This window comes from Nylanderia fulva, unplaced genomic scaffold (genome assembly GCF_048542155.1).
Source record: "Nylanderia fulva isolate GAGA-0341 unplaced genomic scaffold, ASM4854215v1 Scaffold10, whole genome shotgun sequence".
In the NCBI taxonomy this organism is placed as follows: domain Eukaryota; kingdom Metazoa; phylum Arthropoda; class Insecta; order Hymenoptera; family Formicidae; genus Nylanderia; species Nylanderia fulva.
In genome coordinates, this window is record NW_028189193.1 from 3,650,898 (window position 1) to 3,671,193 (window position 20,296).

The following is a 20,296-nucleotide window of genomic DNA, read 5'->3' on the forward strand; positions in this document are numbered from 1 at the left end:
CGACCATCTTGTCGAAGCTGAGGACCTCGAGATATTGCCAGAAGCAATTTTATTGCCGAATGAGTTTAAGAATCGTGGTCGATTTAATCTCGATCCAGATTCAATAGACATGCAGACGAGCAAGTTTGCAGTAAATTGATATATGTTTTGTAAAATTTGTATTTACAGTGTGAACATTTTAAACAAAGCCAAGTTAAATGCTAAATTTGTAAATTTTACAATATCGCAATTAAACATTTAAAATTTTTCACTTATGTTTACAATCAGACTTGATTCAGTAAACGATTGACTCGCTCTTTATTTATTTACTCAAGTTTGTTTCCACATGCGTCAAAAAGAAAATTCATAGAAAATGGAAAATATACACGTGCATATGTTATACGTATCTATATATGTATAACGCAATCGATTTTTACATCGTAGTTTATCTTGCCACAGTCGCAGAAGATTCGCGATCCCGTGCACACGTGGATATACATCTTGAAGAAAGCGTATCTGACAAAACTATGTCATCGTGAGTAACAAAACAATTATTCCGATAAAAATAAAATAAAGTTGCAGACCAAATAAAGTGATATATATATATATATATATTGCATAAATTATAATGATAAAAAGATTTATAGTTTATTGTCATAATAGCGCGAAAAAAGTAAAGAATGATTTTATTATTTATTAAGATTACACATAATTATATAATACAAAATTATCTATAGATCTTTCCTATAAATTGTTTTTATGACTTACTGTTAGTCCATTCAATACTATTGTTATATATAAAGCCTTTGTAATGACCAAATACAATTTTTCATAATATAGAAAAGATGCAAAATTTAATTGAAAATAATAATGAAAAAAAAAAGATTTTATATGTTTTAAAGAATTTTTTGCTTACGATATTGTATGAAATATTGTATTTATTCATCTTCTAATTGATTATAGCATCGCGTGTTGTTAATTATATTATTACTACAATGCGTAATTTTTAAATTTAATTAATAATATAGTGCTGATACAATGTATCATATTTTTGCAATCACGATGAATAGATTACTATAGTTTTTTGTATCGTGATTGGAATGAATGACAAAAAAGAATTTTATCAAAATCAAAGAGACACGTCCAAATAATACGTCGATTTTTTCGCTTCTTTAGCGTCAGAATGAACTATGCTAAGAAGCATTTCTTTTCCGATCGCAGATGCGACCAGCTTCTTGAAGAAGGTAGAAGATATTCTCTATATTTTTTAAATTGCTTAATAAAATATACTTTTATATACATGTTTAACAGCTAAGAATATGTCAATATCTTGAAAGTTTAAAAAATTTCATTAAATCTTACAAATAAGAAAGAAAATTTAATTACAAAGAAATAACACACAATTAATAATATTTAAATTATATATTATTAATTTTATATAAATAGGTCATTCAATTGTAGCGTTATTCTGTGATTAATTAAACAATAATTATTAGACAATAGAATATTTATAAAATAAGTGTATCAATATTTTATATACTTATATATTATATATAATATCGGAAGCTGCCGGAATCAGCTTATCTTGATAAGTATCATTGATAACAATCGTAGGAAAAATAATTATAATTTTGCCATAATGCACATGCAGAATGCATCAAAAAGGGCAAAGCAACGGATATTCACCGATGTCCATCGATCTATGACGGTCTACTTTGCTTGTCGCAAACCGATGCACCAGGCATACCGAGCCTGCCCTGTCCACCTGCCTCGATTTTAGGATTTACTGATCTGATAACTGAGCATCTGAAGGCATTTACGGTTGGCAACAAGATCTGTCTGCCGAACAACAAATGGGTTTCTTCCTCGGACCACCTCTTTTGGAACAATTACGGCCTGTGTGTGTTAAATACAACACGTCACATGATAAACGGTACTGAGAATAATACGCGATGGTACGAAATAACGGAGGATTTGCCCCTGTTTGTAAGCTTTTTTATCTTTTTTATGCCTTTATTGACCTGTGTTATTTATTTATTAGTTCTACGATTTAAAGACGTTTCGAATTAACGAATACGAATTTTAATATATTTTATTATATTCACGATATACATATATTAATATGTATTATGTATATGATTAATTATAACGATAGAATTGAAATTGGATTATATTATTATGAAGTTAACACAAATATATATCAAATGACATTTGCATTTCATTACTTCAATCATAAAATAAAACGTAATGGATTTAAAATACAATTTACTTAATTATACGACGCAGATTATCATCATTATTATATGCTTTGATAGAAATGGTTGCCACGTATCAAGATAGCATCGCAAATTGGATGTGTCATTTCGTTAATTACTCTAATTGTCGCCATGGCAGTCTTTTTCTTGCTTAGGTGAGTGCGGTTTTTTTATTTAACTAAACGCATATTATCATTCTTTTTTTAATTTCGTTGAAAGTTCATGTTACTTATTCGTTGTTAACTTGTAGGAAATTCAAGAATCCTAGAAATAAACTGCACATGCATCTATTTGTGTCTTTTATGATGAAAACTTTCATAACACTTTTGAAGGATTGGATTTTTATCGATGAACTTGGAATGGCTTGGGACGTCATCTTCATCAATGAATACAGTGCTGTTATCAACGTACGCAAAGTAAAGGACACTGATTATTATTATTATCCCAAAAATTAAACAATTTATTATTAATATCTCTCCAAAAATCAATTATATAGGCGAGAAAAAAATAATTTTTATCTAATAGTTTTCAATATATTTACAAACTAATAAGATTAGTTATTATCATAGTACTCAATCATACGAATTTGCATCGAAATATTTCTCTCGGTATAAAAGCGATACTTTAAATTATTTGAACTGCGTCTTTATTTTTTTTTTCAAACTCCATTACTGATAATTCTAAGTTTTATTAATCAATATTGTTAGATGTGGATCTATGAGATTCTCACGTGTTTGTGGCAATATTTCAACTTGGCAAGTTACTTATGGATCTTGACGGAAGGGTTATATTTATATGAAGTAATTTTCAAAACGCTATACGCGAATAAAATAACTCAGTATTTCACAATAGGCTGGGGTAAGATAAATTTTCAAGATTACGAATTCTTAAAAATTCTATTATACTGTATCTTTTTTAAATTTAATCTTATTAAATAGGTTTTCCTGTCTTGGTAGTAGTAAAATGGGCCGTAATACACAAAAGTATTAAAAACACTTTCTGTTGGTCTACCGAGTGGAAAAGGCCTTTTGTGTTGCTTATCATAAATATACCAATCATCGTATTAATTTTGGTATGTTAATTGTATTTTATGCAATGTCGATTTAAATTGTACAATTATTTCAAATTACCTTATGTCATTTTTCTTCTTTAGTGTAATTTCCTGTTGTTCCTCTCTATCGTTAGGCTTGGAAAGGTATCAGTGCATCTGTTATGGAAAAAGATGAAATATAAGTTAGTATGATGTATTTATTTTAATTAACTTTTTTAATTACCACTCTATAAACATTTTTACAGTAATAATTTATTTATGCGTAAACACATACACACATAATATTTAATTAAAAAAAATATATTTCTTCAGCGGTGTAGTTGCTATAGACATATTTGTTTTTCTTTTAATACAGGGCATGGGCAAAAGCGACTATGGTTGTGATACCACTTTTTGGAATACACTATATTTGCTTCATGGTATTATCGTTCTTTCAAGGTTACAAAGTCGAAAACGTCTGGTTATTCTTTTGCGATCAGCTATTTACGTCCTATCAGGTATTCATCGCAAATGCGAAAAAATTTATTTCTTGTTTTTTAATTTGTACAGACACTCAAACTATTTACTTTCCTAGGGTGCCCTCGTGTCTTTACTGTATTGTCTGCTAAACAGCGAAGTCATAGAGGAAATGCGACGAGCATGGAGGATTCGACGATTAAGAAAGAAGGTCGATTTATTGAATATATTCGTACTTAGCCATCGAGAATTAACAAAAAATTTAAATGATGGAATCAACCGAAATCAGTATCGATCGGAAGGTAATAATGGTACTTCACACTATAATGAAGAAGTCAACGAAAGATTAAGTAGATTCTATCAGGTATCGCAATGTTGAATAAAAGTGTATATGTTTAGTATTTACATAATCTACTTATAAAAAAATGTTTACTAGTATAAAGATATTAATGAAAAAGTCATATAGATAACAATCGAAAATCTACTTTTAATAAAAGCATATAAATTCGATATATCAATGTTCTCTTAAAATTTTTGAAGTTTATCGCTTCTCTTTTTTGTAAAATGTCAAATTAACTTTTTCATTGTCAATAGCTATCACTTAAATTCTTTTGAAAACATTAAAATTTAGCCAGAAATAAATATTTTTATCGGCTTTCAATATAAAGAATATAAATATGATGTTTTCTATATCGGCCAACAAAGCCAAAGCACGAAAAATTAATTATTCGGAACTGTATCTCTTTGTACGAGATTACTAAAAGTTCCATATATTAATTAACCTCGAACTTACAAATGGAGAAATAGACGCGAAAAATATAGGTCCGAAAACGCTTCCCGCTTCAGCGACTTTTTGGACCTATATTTTTCGCGCCTATTTCTTCATATGTAAGTTCAAGGTAAATTAATATATGGAACTTTTAGTAATCTCGTACTCGAGATACAGTTCCGAATAATTAATTTTTCGTGCTGTGGCTCTATTGGCCGATTTAGAAAACATCATATTTATATTGAAATTTAGGTTAATAAATATTCGTCAATTCAATTGACTTAAAACTGTTAATAATAAGAATTAATTTGTCGAGCTTATTAATTGTTTTTAAACTTTCCAAGCATAAATTTAAATTTATTTTTACTACAAACAATTTTAATTTAAAGTTTTTCATAGTTTCTATAAAATCAGTTAATGAAAAAATTATTTAATACTGTATGGAATACATACTTTGATATAGAACTATTATTACGATACAATTTTCTGTCATTAAAAATTAATTAAATGTTAATTGTAATAGTTGTAATACATTATATTTTGATTTTTATTATCGCGCTTTGAGAAGAAATTCGTCAATATGGACAGAGCGCCTTATATCATTACTTTATTGTCCGCATAAATAATAAATGCAAATCGAGCAAATGTTAAAAAAAGCTGCGCCATATGAACAAAAGTACTGTATGTTGTTAAGAACACAATTCAATGCTGAAATATTTTATAATGCATTATAAAATATGTATTTACGAAATATACTATGTTTCTTAAACAATATGATATATAATTATTAATTAAAAAATATCACAAAACCTTTTGTATTACGGAAAATAATTAAAAAGTGTTTTTATTTATAATTTTTGATGTAAAACACAAGATCATATATTTTTTTAAAATTATTATTAAAATATTTATGTAAATGTCCACTGACGTGAATGTTTATTATCTTGTGAGTTTAAATACTTTTTTATTAACATGCGGAAATAGTCGTAACTTTGAAAGTTTAATCTTATGAAGGTAAGACTATAATATGTTCCCTTGATAAGTTCCTCCTCTTTCAGTAAAATATCGATTATAAGGTTCATTGTGTTTCTCTTGTTTGTGCTGCGATTCCATATTATATTTAGCTTCTTTTATTTTATTTTAAATTATCATAAATAGATATTTTTTGTTCTCCACTACTTTTTATAATTTTTTAATTATGTGCATTTAATTAATTAAATATTAGCATTTAATTAATTAAAATAGAATTTTAAATTATTGTGTTAATGCTATTTTATTATTAGTGTAAAAATAAATATTAACTGCTTAATCGACGAGTTTTTAATAATAACCATCACAATAATAATGTGTAACATTATACCAAACATATTTGGATAAGTAGGAAATGAAAAATAATTATATTTTCAAATAATTTTACACTTTAATTTCTCAATCAAACTTCGCTGTTTTTTTGGACAGGGATGCTGCCGTTGGTTTTTTCCGACCGTCTCGTCGAAGCTGAGGAACTCGAGATATTGCCAGAAGCAATCTCATTGCCGCGAATGAGTTTAACAACCGAGGTCGATCTAATCGCGATCCAGATTTAATAAACAGACGAGCCAGTTTGCAGCAAATTAATATATGTTTTGAAAAATTTATATCTACAGTGTGAACATTTTAAATAAAGCCAAGTTAAATGCTAAATTTGAAAATTTTATAATATAATTGCAATTAAAAATTTAAAATTTTTTACTTATGTTTACAATCAGACTTTATTCAGTACACGATTGACTCGTTCTCTATTTACTTACTCAAGTTCGTTTCCACATGCGTCATTACAAAAAGCAAATTCGGAAGAAAATATACAGGTGCATGTGTTAAGGTCCTTGCACAATCCCAGGCAACAGGATATAGGAATAAGCAATATAAAATATCCACCAATAGGAACAGAGGATAATATCAATCTCCTTTTTGATTGGTTGATATTTTCTATTTTTTATTTTCATTGCCTGTTACCTGGCATTGTGCAAAGGACTTTATACGTATCCATATATATAAAGTTATTGATTTTTCATTGTAGTTTCTCTTGCTATAGTCGCAAAGATTCGCAATCCCGTGCACGTGGATATACATCTTGAAGAAAGCGTATCTGACAAAACTACATCATCGTGAGTAGCAAAAAAATTATTTCGATAAAAATAAAATAAAATTGCAGATAAAATGATATATATATTGCATAAATTATAATGATAAAAAGATTTATAGTTTATTGTCATAATATCCCCAAACAGCACACGGATGCCTTTTGGATCTTTTAAGGATACTTTATTGGGATATCGACATATCCTGAGGACGTCTGTTTGTAATCCTGGTACGTTCTTATATAGGATGTCCTAAGGAATAGCAAATGAGCGCCTCAATAATGCTTAGAAGTATCTTCGGGAGATTCTATTTCAACTTCCTAAAGATATTTGTAGGATGTTCATAGGAATTCTTATAATCCTTAAAAGGTCTACAATACATCCTAAATTAGTCCAGGATACATCATTGCGGTGCTATTTCTAGGATTAATTTAGGTTATATGCATATTTTTGCAGGACTATTTCAGGATAAATTAAAAAATTTTTTACACATATTATACATATATATGTATACAAATTTTTATTAATATTATTGCATATTATTGCATATTACAAATTTATTGCATATAAATAAAAACAAAAAAATTATATATATATATATATATATATATATATATTGTATATATATATATATATATATATATATATATATATATATATACTTACACTATAGTGTGTACTTATTTTCAGTAAATAAATAGCCAGTTTTTGGTCGAATTAAATTGCATCTTATTATTTGTTAAAATTTATCACTGGCGATCAACAATTAATTGTGAAGATTTTTTTATTTGCTATTTCTTTCATTTCTGAAAAAAAAAAAAATAAAAAACACAAAAGAATATCCTTAAAATGCTTCATATATAGCCACGCAGGACATCCTTAAAAGATCCAAGAAACATCCTCAGGTGTTTGGATTTGTATATATCCTAAATATATCCCACATATATCCGAGGATATTCAGGATATATTCAGGATCATCCTGAGGATATCTTAATGTTAGTTTACATAAAATCTTTGTAATGAGCAAATAAAATTTTTTATATTACAGAAAAGATGCAAAATTGAATATAATAATGAAATGAAGAAGATTTGATATGTTTTAAAGAAGTTTATGTTTACGATATTGTATTAAATATTGTACTTATTCGTCTTCCAATTGGTTATAGCATCGCGTGTTATTAATTATATTATTAATACAATGCGTAATTTTTTAATTTAAATAATTAGTGCTGATATAATGTATAATATATTTGCAATCACGATGAATAGATTATTAGTATAATTTTCTGTATCATAATTGGAATGAATGTCAAAAAAGAATTTTATCAAATTCAAAGAGACACGAAATAATACGTCGATTTTTTCGCTTCTTTAGCGTTATGTTCTATGCTAAGAAGGATTTCTTCATCGGTCCCAAATGCGAGCTTCTTAAAGAAGGTAGAAGATATTCTCTATATTCTTTAAATTGCTTAATAAAATATACTTTTGTATACATGTTTAACAGCTAAGAATATCTCAATACCTAAAAAATTTTTTAAATCTCATTGATAAGAATCGTCGAAAAATAATTATAATTTTGCCGAAATGCACACATGCAGAATGCATCAAAAAGAGCAATGGAACGGATCTTCACCGATGTCCATCGATCTATGACAACTTCAATTTCTGCTTGTCGCTCGACAATGTAAAAGCAACACTGGACCTGCCCTGTCCATTTGACTCGATTTTGGGATTTACTGATCAGATAAGTGAGAATCTGAAAGCAGTTATGATTACCAACGGGAACTGTCCGGGGAAGTACGATCTGTGTCTGTTGAATGCACTACGTCACGTGATAAACGGTACTGAGAACACGCAAGGGTACGAAATAACGGAGAATTGGACCCTGCTTGTAAGCTTTTTTATCTTTTATATGTCTTTATTGACCTGTGTTAATTACTTATTAGTTCCACGATTTTAAGATGTTTCGACTTATAATGAGTACGAATTTTAATATATATTTTATGATATTTTATGATAATATACATATATTGACACATGCATATGATTAATTATGACGGTAGAATTGAAATTGCATTATGTATATTATTATAAAGTTAACATAAATATATATCAAATAATATTTCTATTTCATTTCTTTAATCGTAAAATAAAACGTAATGAATTTAAAATAAAATTTATTTAATTATTCAATGCAGATTATTATCATTGTTATATACTTTTGATAGGAATGGTCGCCATATATTAGGATAACATCGCAAATTGGATGCGTCATTTCGTTAACTACTCTTCTTATTGCTATAATAGCCTTCTTTTCGCTTAGGTGAGTGCGGTTCTTTTTTTATTTAACTACACACATATTTTCATTCTCTTTTCAATTTCATTGAAAGTTTACGTTAATTATTCATTGTTAATTCGTAGGAAACTCAAGAATCCCAAAATTAAACTGGACATGCACCTATTTGTGTCTCTTATGATGAAAACTTTCATAATCATTTTAAAGGATTGGATTTTTATTGATAAACTTGGAATGAATTTGGACTTCATCTTTGTCAACGAATACGATGCTGTTATGCAGAAACGCAATGTAAAGGACACTTATTATTATTATTATATAATTTATTATTAATATCTCTCTAAAAATTAATTATATAGTCGAGAAAAATATAATTTTTATTAAATAGTCTCCAATATATTTACTAAGATTAGTTATTATCATATTAATCAATCATACGAATTTGCATCGAAATATTTCTCTCGGTATAAAAGCGATACTTTAAATTATTTTAATTAGGTCTCTATTTTTCTCAAACTCTATTACTGATAATTCTAAGTTTTATTAATCAATATTGTTAGAATTGGATCTATAAGGCTCTCGTGAGTTTGTGGCAATATTTCAATGTGGCAAGCTACTTGTGGATCTTGATGGAGGTGTTGTATCTATCTAATTGTAAACTAATTTCCAAACCGCTATATGTCGACCCGAGTAAAATAACTCGGTATATCATATTAGGCTGGGGTGAGATAAATTTTCAAGATTACGAAATCTTTAAAATTTTATTATACCGTATCTTATTCAAATTTAATTTTGTTAAATAGGTCTTCCCGTCTTGATAGTAGTGACATTGATCATAATACAGGAAACTATTGGAGACATTTCCTGTTGGTCTACCCAGTGGCTAACCCCTTCAGCATTCTATGCCGTACATATACCACTCACCGTAGGAATGTTGGTATGTTTATTGTATTTTACGCGACGTCGATTTAAATTGTATAAATATTTCAAATTACCTTATGTCATTTTTCTCCTTTAGTATAATTTCCTGTTCTTAATCTACATCGTTCTGTTTGGAAAGGCAGTGATGAGCAATAAGTTAGTATGATATATTTATTTTAATTAACTTTTTTAATTACCAGTCTATAAAAATTGTTACAATAATAATTTATTTATGCGTAAACACATACACATATAATATTTAATTTAAAAAAATATATTTCTTCGGCGGTATAATTACTATGGACATTTTTGTTTATTTTTAATTCAGGGCATGCGCAAAAGCATCTATGCTTATACTACTGATTCTTAGAATACAGAATATTTGCCATATTGGATATTATTTCTTTGAAGATCTCAGTGTCGCACTCATGTGGTTATACTTTTGCAAAGAGCTATTTGTGTCCTATCAGGTATTTATCGCATATGCGAAAGAATTTATTTTTTTTTTTTTTTTAATTTGTGCAGACACTTACAGTATTTATTTTTCTAGGGTGTTCTCGTGTCTTTACTGTATTGTCTGCTAAACAGCGAAGTCATAGAGGAAATGCGACAAGCATGGAGGACTCAATCAAAGAAGAAGGTCGATTTATTTATTTAATTCGTATTTGTCCTTCGAGAAATACCAAAAAATTTAGAGAATGGAATCAACCGAAAGCAGTATCGATCGGAATGTAATGATGGTACTTCACACCGTAATGAAGAAGTTATCAACGAAAGATGTTAAGTAGATTCTATCAACTATCTCGATGCTGAATAAAATTGTAGGTATTCCCATAATCTACTTATAAAAAATTTTTACTAGTATAAGAATATTAATGAAAAAGTCATATAGATAACAATCGATTATCTATTCTTAATAAAAGCATATTAAATCGATATATCAATGTTCTCTTAAAATTCTCGAAGTTTATCGCTTATTTTCTTTGTAAAATGTCAAATTAACTTTTTCATTGTCAATAGCTATCACATAAATTCTCTTAAAAAAATTAAAATCTATTTTGATAAGTATTTGTCACTTAAATATGCTTAAAATTTTTAATAATGAGAATAATTTGTCGAGCTTTTATTGTTTTTTAAACTTTCTAAAAATAAATTAAAATTTTTTTTACTACAAATAATTTTAATTTTTAATTTTTCATAATTTTTACGAAATCAATTAATGAAAAAATTATTTAATACCTTATGGAATACATACTTCGATAAAGAACTATTATTACGATACAATGTTCTGTCATTAAAAATTAATTAAACGTTAATTGTAATAGTTGTAATAAATTATATCTCGAATTTTATGATCGCGTTTTGAGAAGAAATTCGTCAAGATGGACAGAGCGTCTCATATCGCTATTTTATTGTCCGAATAAATGTTAAATGCAAATCGAATAAATGTTCAAAAAAGCTGCCATATAAACAAATGTACTGCATGTTGTTAAGAACACTATTCAATGTTGAAATATTTTATAATGTATTGTAATAAATTATATCTCGAATTTTATGATCGCGTTTTGAGAAGAAATTCGTCAAAATAGACAGAGCGTTTCATATCGCTATTTTATTGTCCGAATAAATGATAAATGCAAATCGAATAAATATTCAAAAAAGCTGCCATATAAACAAATGTACTGCATGTTGTTAAGAACACTATTCAATGTTGAAATATTTTATAATGTATTGTAATAAATTATATCTCGAATTTTATGATCGCGTTTTGAGAAGAAATTCGTCAAGATGGACAGAGCGTCTCATATCGCTATTTTATTGTCCGAATAAATGTTAAATGCAAATCGAATAAATGTTCAAAAAAGCTGCCATATAAACAAATGTACTACATGTTGTTAAGAACACTATTCTATGTTGAAATATTTCATAATGTATTATAAAATATGTATTCACGAAATATACTATGTTTCTTAAACAATATGATATATAATTATTAATTAAAAAATATCACAAAGCATTTTGTATTACAGAAAATAATTAAAAAGTGTTTTTATATATAATTTTTGATGTGAAACACAAGACCATAAATTTTAAAAAAATTATTATTAAAATATTTATGTAAATGTCCGCTGATGTAAATGTTTATTATCTTGTGAGTTTAAATACTTTTTTATTAACATACGGAAATAGTCGTAACTTTGAAAGTTTAATCTTATGAAGGTAAGACTATAATATGTTCCCTTGATAAGTTCCTCCATTCAGTATCGATTATTTTAATTGTGCTGCTCTTGTTTGTGCTGCCACCGTTTCAGATTAGCTTCGTTTGTTTTATTCTTTTTTTAATTATCATAAGTACATATTTTTCTTTGTTCATTATCTTTTTAATTTTTTAAATTATATAAAACATAGAAATATGTTTTGCTAAATTGTACGTAGCATTTAACGAATTAAAATCGAATTTCATATTACTGTGTTGATACTATTTTATGATTAGTATAAAAATAAATAATAATTGCTTAATTCAACGAATTTTTAATAATAATCATCAGAATAATGATGTATGTATGATATTATACCAAAAATATCAGGATAACTAAGAAGTCAAGGATAGTTATATTTTCACATAATTTTTCATTGCTGAAGTTCGTATATAAATTCAGGATATGTAAAATATGTTTAATATTTAACAATAATGTTAATTTAATAACAAAGTTATTTATTATATGTGCAATAATAGTATACTATAAATCCAATGAGAAAAATATGCTATAAATGAAAGACTGAAAAACCCGCTTTGCAATATTATTGTATTCCATGCAAATATAGTGACATAAAAAATGAATTATTAATTAATTTATATAAACGCTAAGCAATATGTTAAAATTTTATATTCCTATTATAATAATATTTGTTATCAATAATTGATACAAACATATACATATGTTTGGCATACAATAGAAGGAAACGGAAAAAAGAAATGAAAGGGTTCATGCAAAAGGAATTGTCATCGTAGTAACAAGGTGTGAACTATCTCATGACCGCAAAAGACATTAATCGGGTGTGTCGAAACAGGGAGTGTGCTGCGTTCTTGATTAGAGAATCATCGGTCGTGTGCAACGCACGCGACTCCTTGTTGTTGAGTCCTGGTTGCACGTGTCAGCCCCCGATATGCGTGCAATTTCTGAGATAGGTGTTGATTGCGTAATGTTCTATCGGCTTGAAAGTAGATTAAATTCCTATTGACTAATTTGAATAATTGCGAGTTCCGTGGTCGTGTCTTTTTTTAAAGAGAGGGTGGCTCTACTTTCTCCTTCTTCGATTATGTTGACATCGAACACACAAGTTTTATATATATATATATGTATGTATATATAAGATAATACACGTCGCGGAATATACAAGAATATATGCATTCTATAAGAAAAAAAGATGGACTCAAAATTAACAACGTCATCGTAGATTTGACCCTTTCTTATTAATCGAAATGTGTCAAAATATTCGAGACATTAACACGTTTTCTAATATAAAGAGATTGGCTACATGTAAATATATGTTATTATGAAGTATGAATGAAACGAAGGGATTCTGGTTTTATATAGAAATATTCTACAATGAAACAAGGGAGGATTATTATTATTATAGTCGAATCGCACAGATGCGACCCATCCGCCACCTGATCCTCCGAAGAAATCCATATTACTCCGACAAATCTATCTTCCTTCCTGGTTTATTATTTTTCCTCCTTGCTTTTAGGTGACAAATAAATAAATGTCACAATCGTATAAAAGCAAGAAAAAATTATTGACGAAATTAGATTACACATAATATAATATAATTTTATATAATAATGTAATCTTATATTATTGTACTCCCCAAGTTCTATTTATAATTTTAATTACAAGAATTTAAACGCGTTTCCATATTTTTAAATTTTGGATAATATAGTCGCGCCTTCTCAGTTAATCTGTATAATTTCACGTCTGACAGTATCTCGAGTTGATCACTGACGTAAAAAAAAAGAAAATAGCGTCAATGGCTTTTAGTCACGCGAATTAAATACGTTATTATTCAGCTATTAGAGCCATGAACAGTAGGACGTGTCTGTAATTAAATGGATCTCTGCAAAATCTTTCTACGAAAGATTCCAATTAGCAGATAGAATATAAACGAGATAGGCTAATATAAAAAATAATTAAATTTGATATCTTCATATATGTATCTAGCACCAAAATTCTATCGCATCGAAAAAAAAGAAACGACGACAAATTTCCTCCCAAAAAACTGACATTTTAGCTACGGGACAACGAATGATCAATAAAACGGTTCGTGTATCCGGGATGCTGTAAAATACTGTCACGTGAATTGCGAAATGCGGCGAAATGGCGACGTGGCATCAGGTGTCGGGGCGGGATTGTCGGGATATCTCTCGGTTGTCCATTGGAGAATTCTCGGGGTGCTTGTCAGGGATGCTGGGAAAACGGGAGGGCAAGGGAGCCTACAATGCCGGGACCAAGGGCGTGGTTACGGGGGATGAAACAACCCCTACCCGCGAGCTGAGTACCAAACTTCGCCCTTCCCTTTTCTCCCGACAGGGATGCTGCCGTTGTCTCTTCCGACGATCTCGTCGAGGCTGAGGAGATCGAGATATTGCCAGAAGCAATCTTATTGCCGCGGATAAGTTGAACAATCGAGGTCGATCTAATCGCGATGCCGGTTTGCAGCGAATTCTGATCTCAAATCTGTGGACCTTTTCGTGTTGAAATTAATGAAAAGTGATCGGATAATTTGGTGTCGAATTATTTAATATGAGATGAGTGAGGGAAGAATTATGTTGCCACAAATCGGATAAGACTGGCAATGTCGAAAGTTTTTCCTGTCGTAGAAACTTGTGTGCGGTGAGTAAAAAGTAATTAAAATATTTATTTATTATATAGCGATACTCTTAAATAATTATTCGTACTAATCTGTATTAATTTATAAAAGAAACGTATAGATTTTATATTTTATAAAAATTATCAAAAATAAAGTCTATCGTAGATATTACTCGACAATTTTTTTACATTTTTAGATAATCAATTTTAACTTTCATTTTTAATTAAACACTAATTAGAAATTAAATTTATTATTATGCAGTCTTTTCTTATTGATTAAATTTTGCTTAAGTACCATGAGATTATAAATCTTTTAACTTAAATATTATGTATAAATGTTTTAAGGAAATTTTATGTATAAATTTTCTAAAAATTATGAAATGCTTTCTCGACAAAACTGAGTTGACATCAAAATGTATGATGTGAAATCGTAAAAATAAAAAATATCCATAGGGAATCGTGCCGATTTGTCGGATAGTAGTGTTACGATAAATATTACAAGAAGCGTCGGGAAGACTTGTCGTCTGAAATCTGGTAGTCTTCTCTGAAATATTAAAGAAAAAAATCGAAGAGAGAGGTGAACGCTCATACAAATTGCCGGTTTACCATGAGATTCAGATCGAACAGGATACGGGGTTCTTTTTCGTCAATACTTGATGAAAGAACGCGTCATTTATGCAGACCGTGAACCGCGTTTCTTTTAATAATGCAACATCTTTCCCATAAATCGACATCAAATCGAGACCGTTTCAGTGACACGATAAAATTCAGCATCTTTGAAAATTTACGCTTTCTTTCGTATACGAAAAATTTTTAATGTAATATTCCGCTTCCTGAAAACTTGTCGTCTGGTTTTATTCTTTTATATGAAGCCTTAATTCTATTACTTAAGTTACGGTTGTGTACTTGGCAAATATTTTGCTATCCAATTATCGCTGACCGAACCCCAATATTCTTAGAATAAACCCTTTTGCGCTGCATTTTCCGACGTTCTTTCAATTCCCTAGAGTCTCACCATTCCGAAAAATTTAATTATTATTTATTTACACCTATGCTGATATAATAATATATACTTTCTGAACACTAAATAATTTAAAATTATAAATTTTAGCGATGATATATTTATATAACAAATATATTATTAATTATATTATTTATAATTATATGATGTATTTTAATGTTTTTTTGCTCGAAAGCTGCATTAGTGAATAAAATGTCACAAAATATATATCTATATAAATAAACTGCAAAGTAATTAAATTAATAATAAACTCGATATTATACATCCCCTATTGCTATATTCCAATGATAAATGATGTGATAAATTCAAACACAGCTTTTCCTTAGCGAAAAGTAATACACTAATCGACCGACAAATTGGAGATTAATCAGATAAAGTGTTTCTAAAATTAAAACCGCAAGTTGCGCGACAAAAACTCAATTTTCCCGCTTATACCTACATATATTATTTCGTACTCCTTCAATGGTTATTACGACTATAATTACAGCCTCGTGCTATGGAAAGCGAAATTACGAATTCCCGAATAGGTGTATCTTGCGAAGGTGCTCCACGACGGCGAAGGTGAGAAGACAATCTTTCGCGACAGATTCAGATTAAATCCCTTCGAAAGGCACGTTCTCGTATCGCGGTCGAGGCACATGAAGAGCTTCAATTGCGATTTCGCGAGCGAGGACAGAGCGGTATCGATGGCGAACGGCGGCCACGGGATCCCCGTTAATGGGGTGAGTCCTCCTGGTTCGGGCACCTTGTCTAGAGAGGAGAGGCGCAGGCGAAGAAGAGCCACCCAGAAATATCGAACCGCGCACGCCACACGGTAAGGGCATGCAGCATTGGAATTTCGTACAGGAGCAAGGAATGCTGCACACGGAAAAAAATTAGCCATAGCGAAATTTTAACTGTCCATACAGTACCCTCCACAAATTTGGAAACACCTTACATTTTACAGTTGAAGAATTTTGCATGGCAGCGATTTGTTACAAATAAAAATGTCATTTAAATATTTGATGTTTATTTTATGATTTATTTATACGAAAAATCTGCACAGATCTGTCAAAAGAGTCCTCTTAATTTCAGAGAAAAATTCTCGAAAGAAATATTCTTTAACCCTTAGTCCCGACTCATGGGTCGTTTGCGACCCAAACGAACAAGTGATTTTTCCTTAGGTACCTCCATTTTTTTAATAACAAACTATATAAAAAAAAATTTTTTATCGAAATATTATGATTGGGATTTCAAGTTGAAGGTTGCAAGAAGCTCCATGAATTTCTTCAGATTTTTTAAAGCGTTTTTACTGATCCAAATAACGCAAAGACGCAAACGACCCATGAGTCGGGATTAAAGTGCCGAAAAGAACCGTCGGGACTAAGGATTAATTAGATATTCGTAACATGCGAGAATATAAACTTTATGGAATGTTTTTTATCAGTATATTGTTTGAAATATTATTAATCGTGATAACAAAAAACAGTCTTATAAATGGACATTTGTTATTTATTGCATACACTTTACATTTTACAGTTAAACAATCGCATGGCAGCGATCTGCGTCATAAATAAAAATGTTATTTAAATATTTTACGATTTATTGATTACAAAAAATCTACACAGATCGCTGCCATACGATTGTTTAACTGTAAAATGTAAGGTGTTTTCAAACTTATGGAGGATACTGTATATTACACGTGAAATTTAGTTATCATGCCTGAGCTATGACAGCTAATATTTTTTAACTATAACATTCTCCGTTAAACTATGGCTAAAAATATTAGTTACCTTAGCTAAAATTTAGGCGCACGGAGAGAATTTTCTCTTAGAATTTACCTTGAAAATTATGATAATCTAAGTAAGACAATATGATATTGGAAGAATCTTATAAGAGTTTCTCTGATTAATATTTACCACAATAAAAATATTAATATGTGCACGGTAAAAATTAATCGAACATATTTTATATCTTATGTAATAGATATTAATATTTTTATTGTGGTGAATATTAATTAGAGAAACTCTTATAAAATTCTTTTAATATTATATTGTCTTAGATTACCATGATTTTCAGGGTAAATTTGAAGAGAACATTCTCTCTGTGCATGATAACTAACTAAATTTCAAGTTATGATATATGGATAGCTAAAATTGAGCTATGGTAACTAATTCTTTTTTCCGTGTAGCTGCTCACGACAGCGTTTATTCCGCCAGGGAAAGAGTCAGGGTGGAGGCCTTCAACCTGGCATTCGCGGAACTGCGAAAATTGCTGCCGACGTTACCACCGGACAAGAAGCTCTCCAAAATCGAGATACTTCGACTGGCGATCTGCTACATCGCTTACCTCAATCATGTCCTCCAAGCTTGAACTTGGACGCGTCCCGATCGACGGAAGTGAAGAACAGATTTGATGTCAGAAGATCGCAGATGATTCCATTAGCTTATTCCGATGTTGTCGATGAACTGATCAAATATTTATTTGAAATTCAAAAAGAAAGAATATTTGCTTAATTATATTATATTAGAAAAGTAGAGAGATTTTAGCGCAATTGAAAACATAAAATAGTGAAGAAGAAATTGCAGACAAGTTGAATACATAGTTTTCATTTTGTGACAAGAACAAGAAGAGAACAATAAAACATAAAGATTAATTAGAGAATATTGTGAATTAAATCAACACTGTAATATATAACTATACACTTAGAAAAAGCTCAACAAATGCATGCTTGCACTTATAATTGCACTCGCGCAAACTTTGGTCTATACGCAAAATCATCTTCCGATAGGTTTTAAAATAATTTCAATTGATTAGCACCAGTGTTTAATTATATCCAAAGGGATTTGTCATCGTTCAATAAATTCGTTGACCATTCAATATACGATCGTTGAATTACACAAGTGCACCAACTGCAGGATCGCGCTGTTTTTATCGTCGATATTGTCGAATCTCTTCGATTCCTGAAGATTAGTGGGCCACCTCTGAACAATGGAGCAACTCCCCACGGGATTTCTAACCCTCCGCGTTCTTCCAAATACTCTTACAACCCTCGACAGTCCGTGTATCCGATCGCCGTCGATTATACGGCTCGTGCTTAAGTGAAAAAGAATGGAATTGCCGATGAGGAGACCAACTTCACGGATCGTCGCCTTGCAACTCTCGTTTCTCGTTTCTCTGCAAATGCGATTGTAACTGATTCGGCTCGATCACTCGGAGATCTTTGTGAGATTGATTGATTAATTGCGATTGAAATTTGCTCGCTTGCAAAAAGACGGATGAGCTTTAGAAAAAAAATTTATTTATGTAAAAAATCGAAGATATAAATATCGGAATTACTTTCAGCTACTAAATTAATTTAATTTATATACATTTTTTAAAATAACTATAAAATTATGAGAGATACTGCATTTATTTCTTTACACTATATATTTAATAAACTCCAGCTAAAAAAACCTCAGTATTAAAAACAATCATTTTTGTCGATGCATAAAAGTAAAAATACATATATTAATGTATATAAACATATGTTATTCAATCTATATAAAATTATACAATGTGTAAGTGTGTGTGTGTGTGTGTGTGTGTTTAAATAAATTTAAAGCAATCATTCAAAATAAGTCATAATCTAATATGCTTCAAAGATAGACATATAGTTGATATAAAATTTATATTTAACAAATAAAATCATATAAAAATATTCACTGCTGAGTTGTTGATCAATTCTGAGCTGTTAAAATACGCAATCTTTATAATGGTAATTATATTCAACCTATTCGTAAATAATATATTACATTTTGTTTTGTTTTTCAAAAGAAGGAACAATAATTTTTTAAACGCTTTTGAGAGAATTGTGTCATTTTCATTTAATTGACTTTACATGTCTTTTCTAAGATTTTCCTCTCTCTTCTCTTTTTCTACTGTCAATTCTTTGTAATGTTTATTTATTTTTTATATAAATGATAAATGATATTCATTTTTTTACATATATAAATTTTGTATAATTGTTTTATAACATCTAACAAAGTAGAAAATTGCTTGATATTGGGCGAATAATGAGAGTGACATAAACACAGAAATAAACAATTGAATAAAAGTAAAATTAATGGCATCATTATTGACATATAGTTTGTTTGCTCGTATTTTTCGAAATGATCAAGTAATCAGTTAAGCTAATTAGATATTATTTCATTTCGGTAAATCAACACTCGATATCACTTTAGGAAGAGACAACATTATCACGCGATCATCCATTTTTCATCACATATGTAAACAGATTAATAGGTGGTATAAAAAGTGGACGAATAATAATGGCGATATAAGTGATGAACCATTACACAAAAGAATTTATCTGTATGTTTCACGGACAAGCAATTAAAAATATCGATCGTATCAATATAATCAGACAATATTTATTAATTTGTTTATTTACTATTCATAGATAATGTATTTTCTATAATTATGAGTTTTATATCTAAATTTATATCTAAATGCTCTCTCATACATCTCAATTATAATTTTCTTTTTTCTTTTTAATAATAATAATTTTGCAGTGTTAGCAAATGCTATGCTAACGAT

General features: G+C 29.3%; 4 protein-coding genes across 7 annotated transcripts in view; 3 read left to right on the forward strand and 1 right to left on the reverse strand.

Annotated features, from left to right (window-relative positions):
* LOC114931943 (uncharacterized) overlaps window positions 1-20,296 on the reverse strand; it is an 89,157-nt gene that overhangs the window by 38,380 nt on the left and 30,481 nt on the right. Inside the window, exon 3 of one of the 4 annotated variants that reach the window (XM_085482752.1) lies at window positions 3,365-3,441. The exons of the other annotated variants lie outside the window; for them this stretch is intronic. Coding sequence (XP_085338878.1) covers window positions 3,416-3,441 — 26 coding nt within the window. The 3' untranslated portion in view covers window positions 3,365-3,415. The remainder of the gene's footprint in view (window positions 1-3,364; window positions 3,442-20,296) is intronic. 4 annotated transcript variants of the gene reach the window in all.
* Window positions 454-4,189, forward strand: LOC146725234 (secretin receptor-like). The gene is made up of 10 exons (XM_085482663.1): window positions 454-514; window positions 1,156-1,223; window positions 1,631-1,965; window positions 2,295-2,389; window positions 2,485-2,650; window positions 2,942-3,092; window positions 3,173-3,306; window positions 3,388-3,467; window positions 3,641-3,782; window positions 3,860-4,189. The coding sequence occupies exons 1-10, from the start codon at window positions 507-509 to the stop codon at window positions 4,118-4,120; spliced, it is 1,440 nt and encodes a 479-aa protein (XP_085338789.1). The 5' UTR covers window positions 454-506; the 3' UTR covers window positions 4,121-4,189.
* LOC114931936 (vasoactive intestinal polypeptide receptor 1-like) lies at window positions 6,581-11,781 on the forward strand. The gene is made up of 10 exons (XM_029304093.2): window positions 6,581-6,657; window positions 8,006-8,067; window positions 8,229-8,521; window positions 8,859-8,953; window positions 9,052-9,217; window positions 9,487-9,649; window positions 9,730-9,863; window positions 9,945-10,003; window positions 10,176-10,317; window positions 10,398-11,781. Exons 2-10 carry the CDS (start codon window positions 8,010-8,012, stop codon window positions 10,503-10,505), a joined length of 1,218 nt encoding a protein of 405 aa, XP_029159926.1. The 5' UTR covers window positions 6,581-6,657; window positions 8,006-8,009; the 3' UTR covers window positions 10,506-11,781.
* Window positions 14,471-18,598, forward strand: LOC114931942 (helix-loop-helix protein 15). Its single transcript, XM_029304102.1, has 4 exons — window positions 14,471-14,742; window positions 16,227-16,300; window positions 16,350-16,553; window positions 17,938-18,598. The coding sequence occupies exons 2-4, from the start codon at window positions 16,236-16,238 to the stop codon at window positions 18,089-18,091; spliced, it is 423 nt and encodes a 140-aa protein (XP_029159935.1). The 5' UTR covers window positions 14,471-14,742; window positions 16,227-16,235; the 3' UTR covers window positions 18,092-18,598.

Coding starts and splice junctions, on each gene's coding strand:
- LOC114931942 (XM_029304102.1), top strand. CDS start 16,236: ATGGAAAGCGAAATTACGAATTCCCGAATAGGTGTATCTTGCGAAGGT. Junction 16,301..16,349: donor GGTGCTCCACGACGGCGAAG/GTGAGAAGACAA, acceptor TCCCTTCGAAAG/GCACGTTCTCGTATCGCGGT. Junction 16,554..17,937: donor CGAACCGCGCACGCCACACG/GTAAGGGCATGC, acceptor TTATTCCGCCAG/GGAAAGAGTCAGGGTGGAGG.
- LOC114931936 (XM_029304093.2), top strand. CDS start 8,010: ATGTTCTATGCTAAGAAGGATTTCTTCATCGGTCCCAAATGCGAGCTT. Junction 8,522..8,858: donor CGGAGAATTGGACCCTGCTT/GTAAGCTTTTTT, acceptor TACTTTTGATAG/GAATGGTCGCCATATATTAG. Junction 9,218..9,486: donor CTGTTATGCAGAAACGCAAT/GTAAAGGACACT, acceptor CAATATTGTTAG/AATTGGATCTATAAGGCTCT.
- LOC146725234 (XM_085482663.1), top strand. Junction 1,966..2,294: donor CGGAGGATTTGCCCCTGTTT/GTAAGCTTTTTT, acceptor ATGCTTTGATAG/AAATGGTTGCCACGTATCAA. Junction 3,783..3,859: donor AGCTATTTACGTCCTATCAG/GTATTCATCGCA, acceptor TTACTTTCCTAG/GGTGCCCTCGTGTCTTTACT.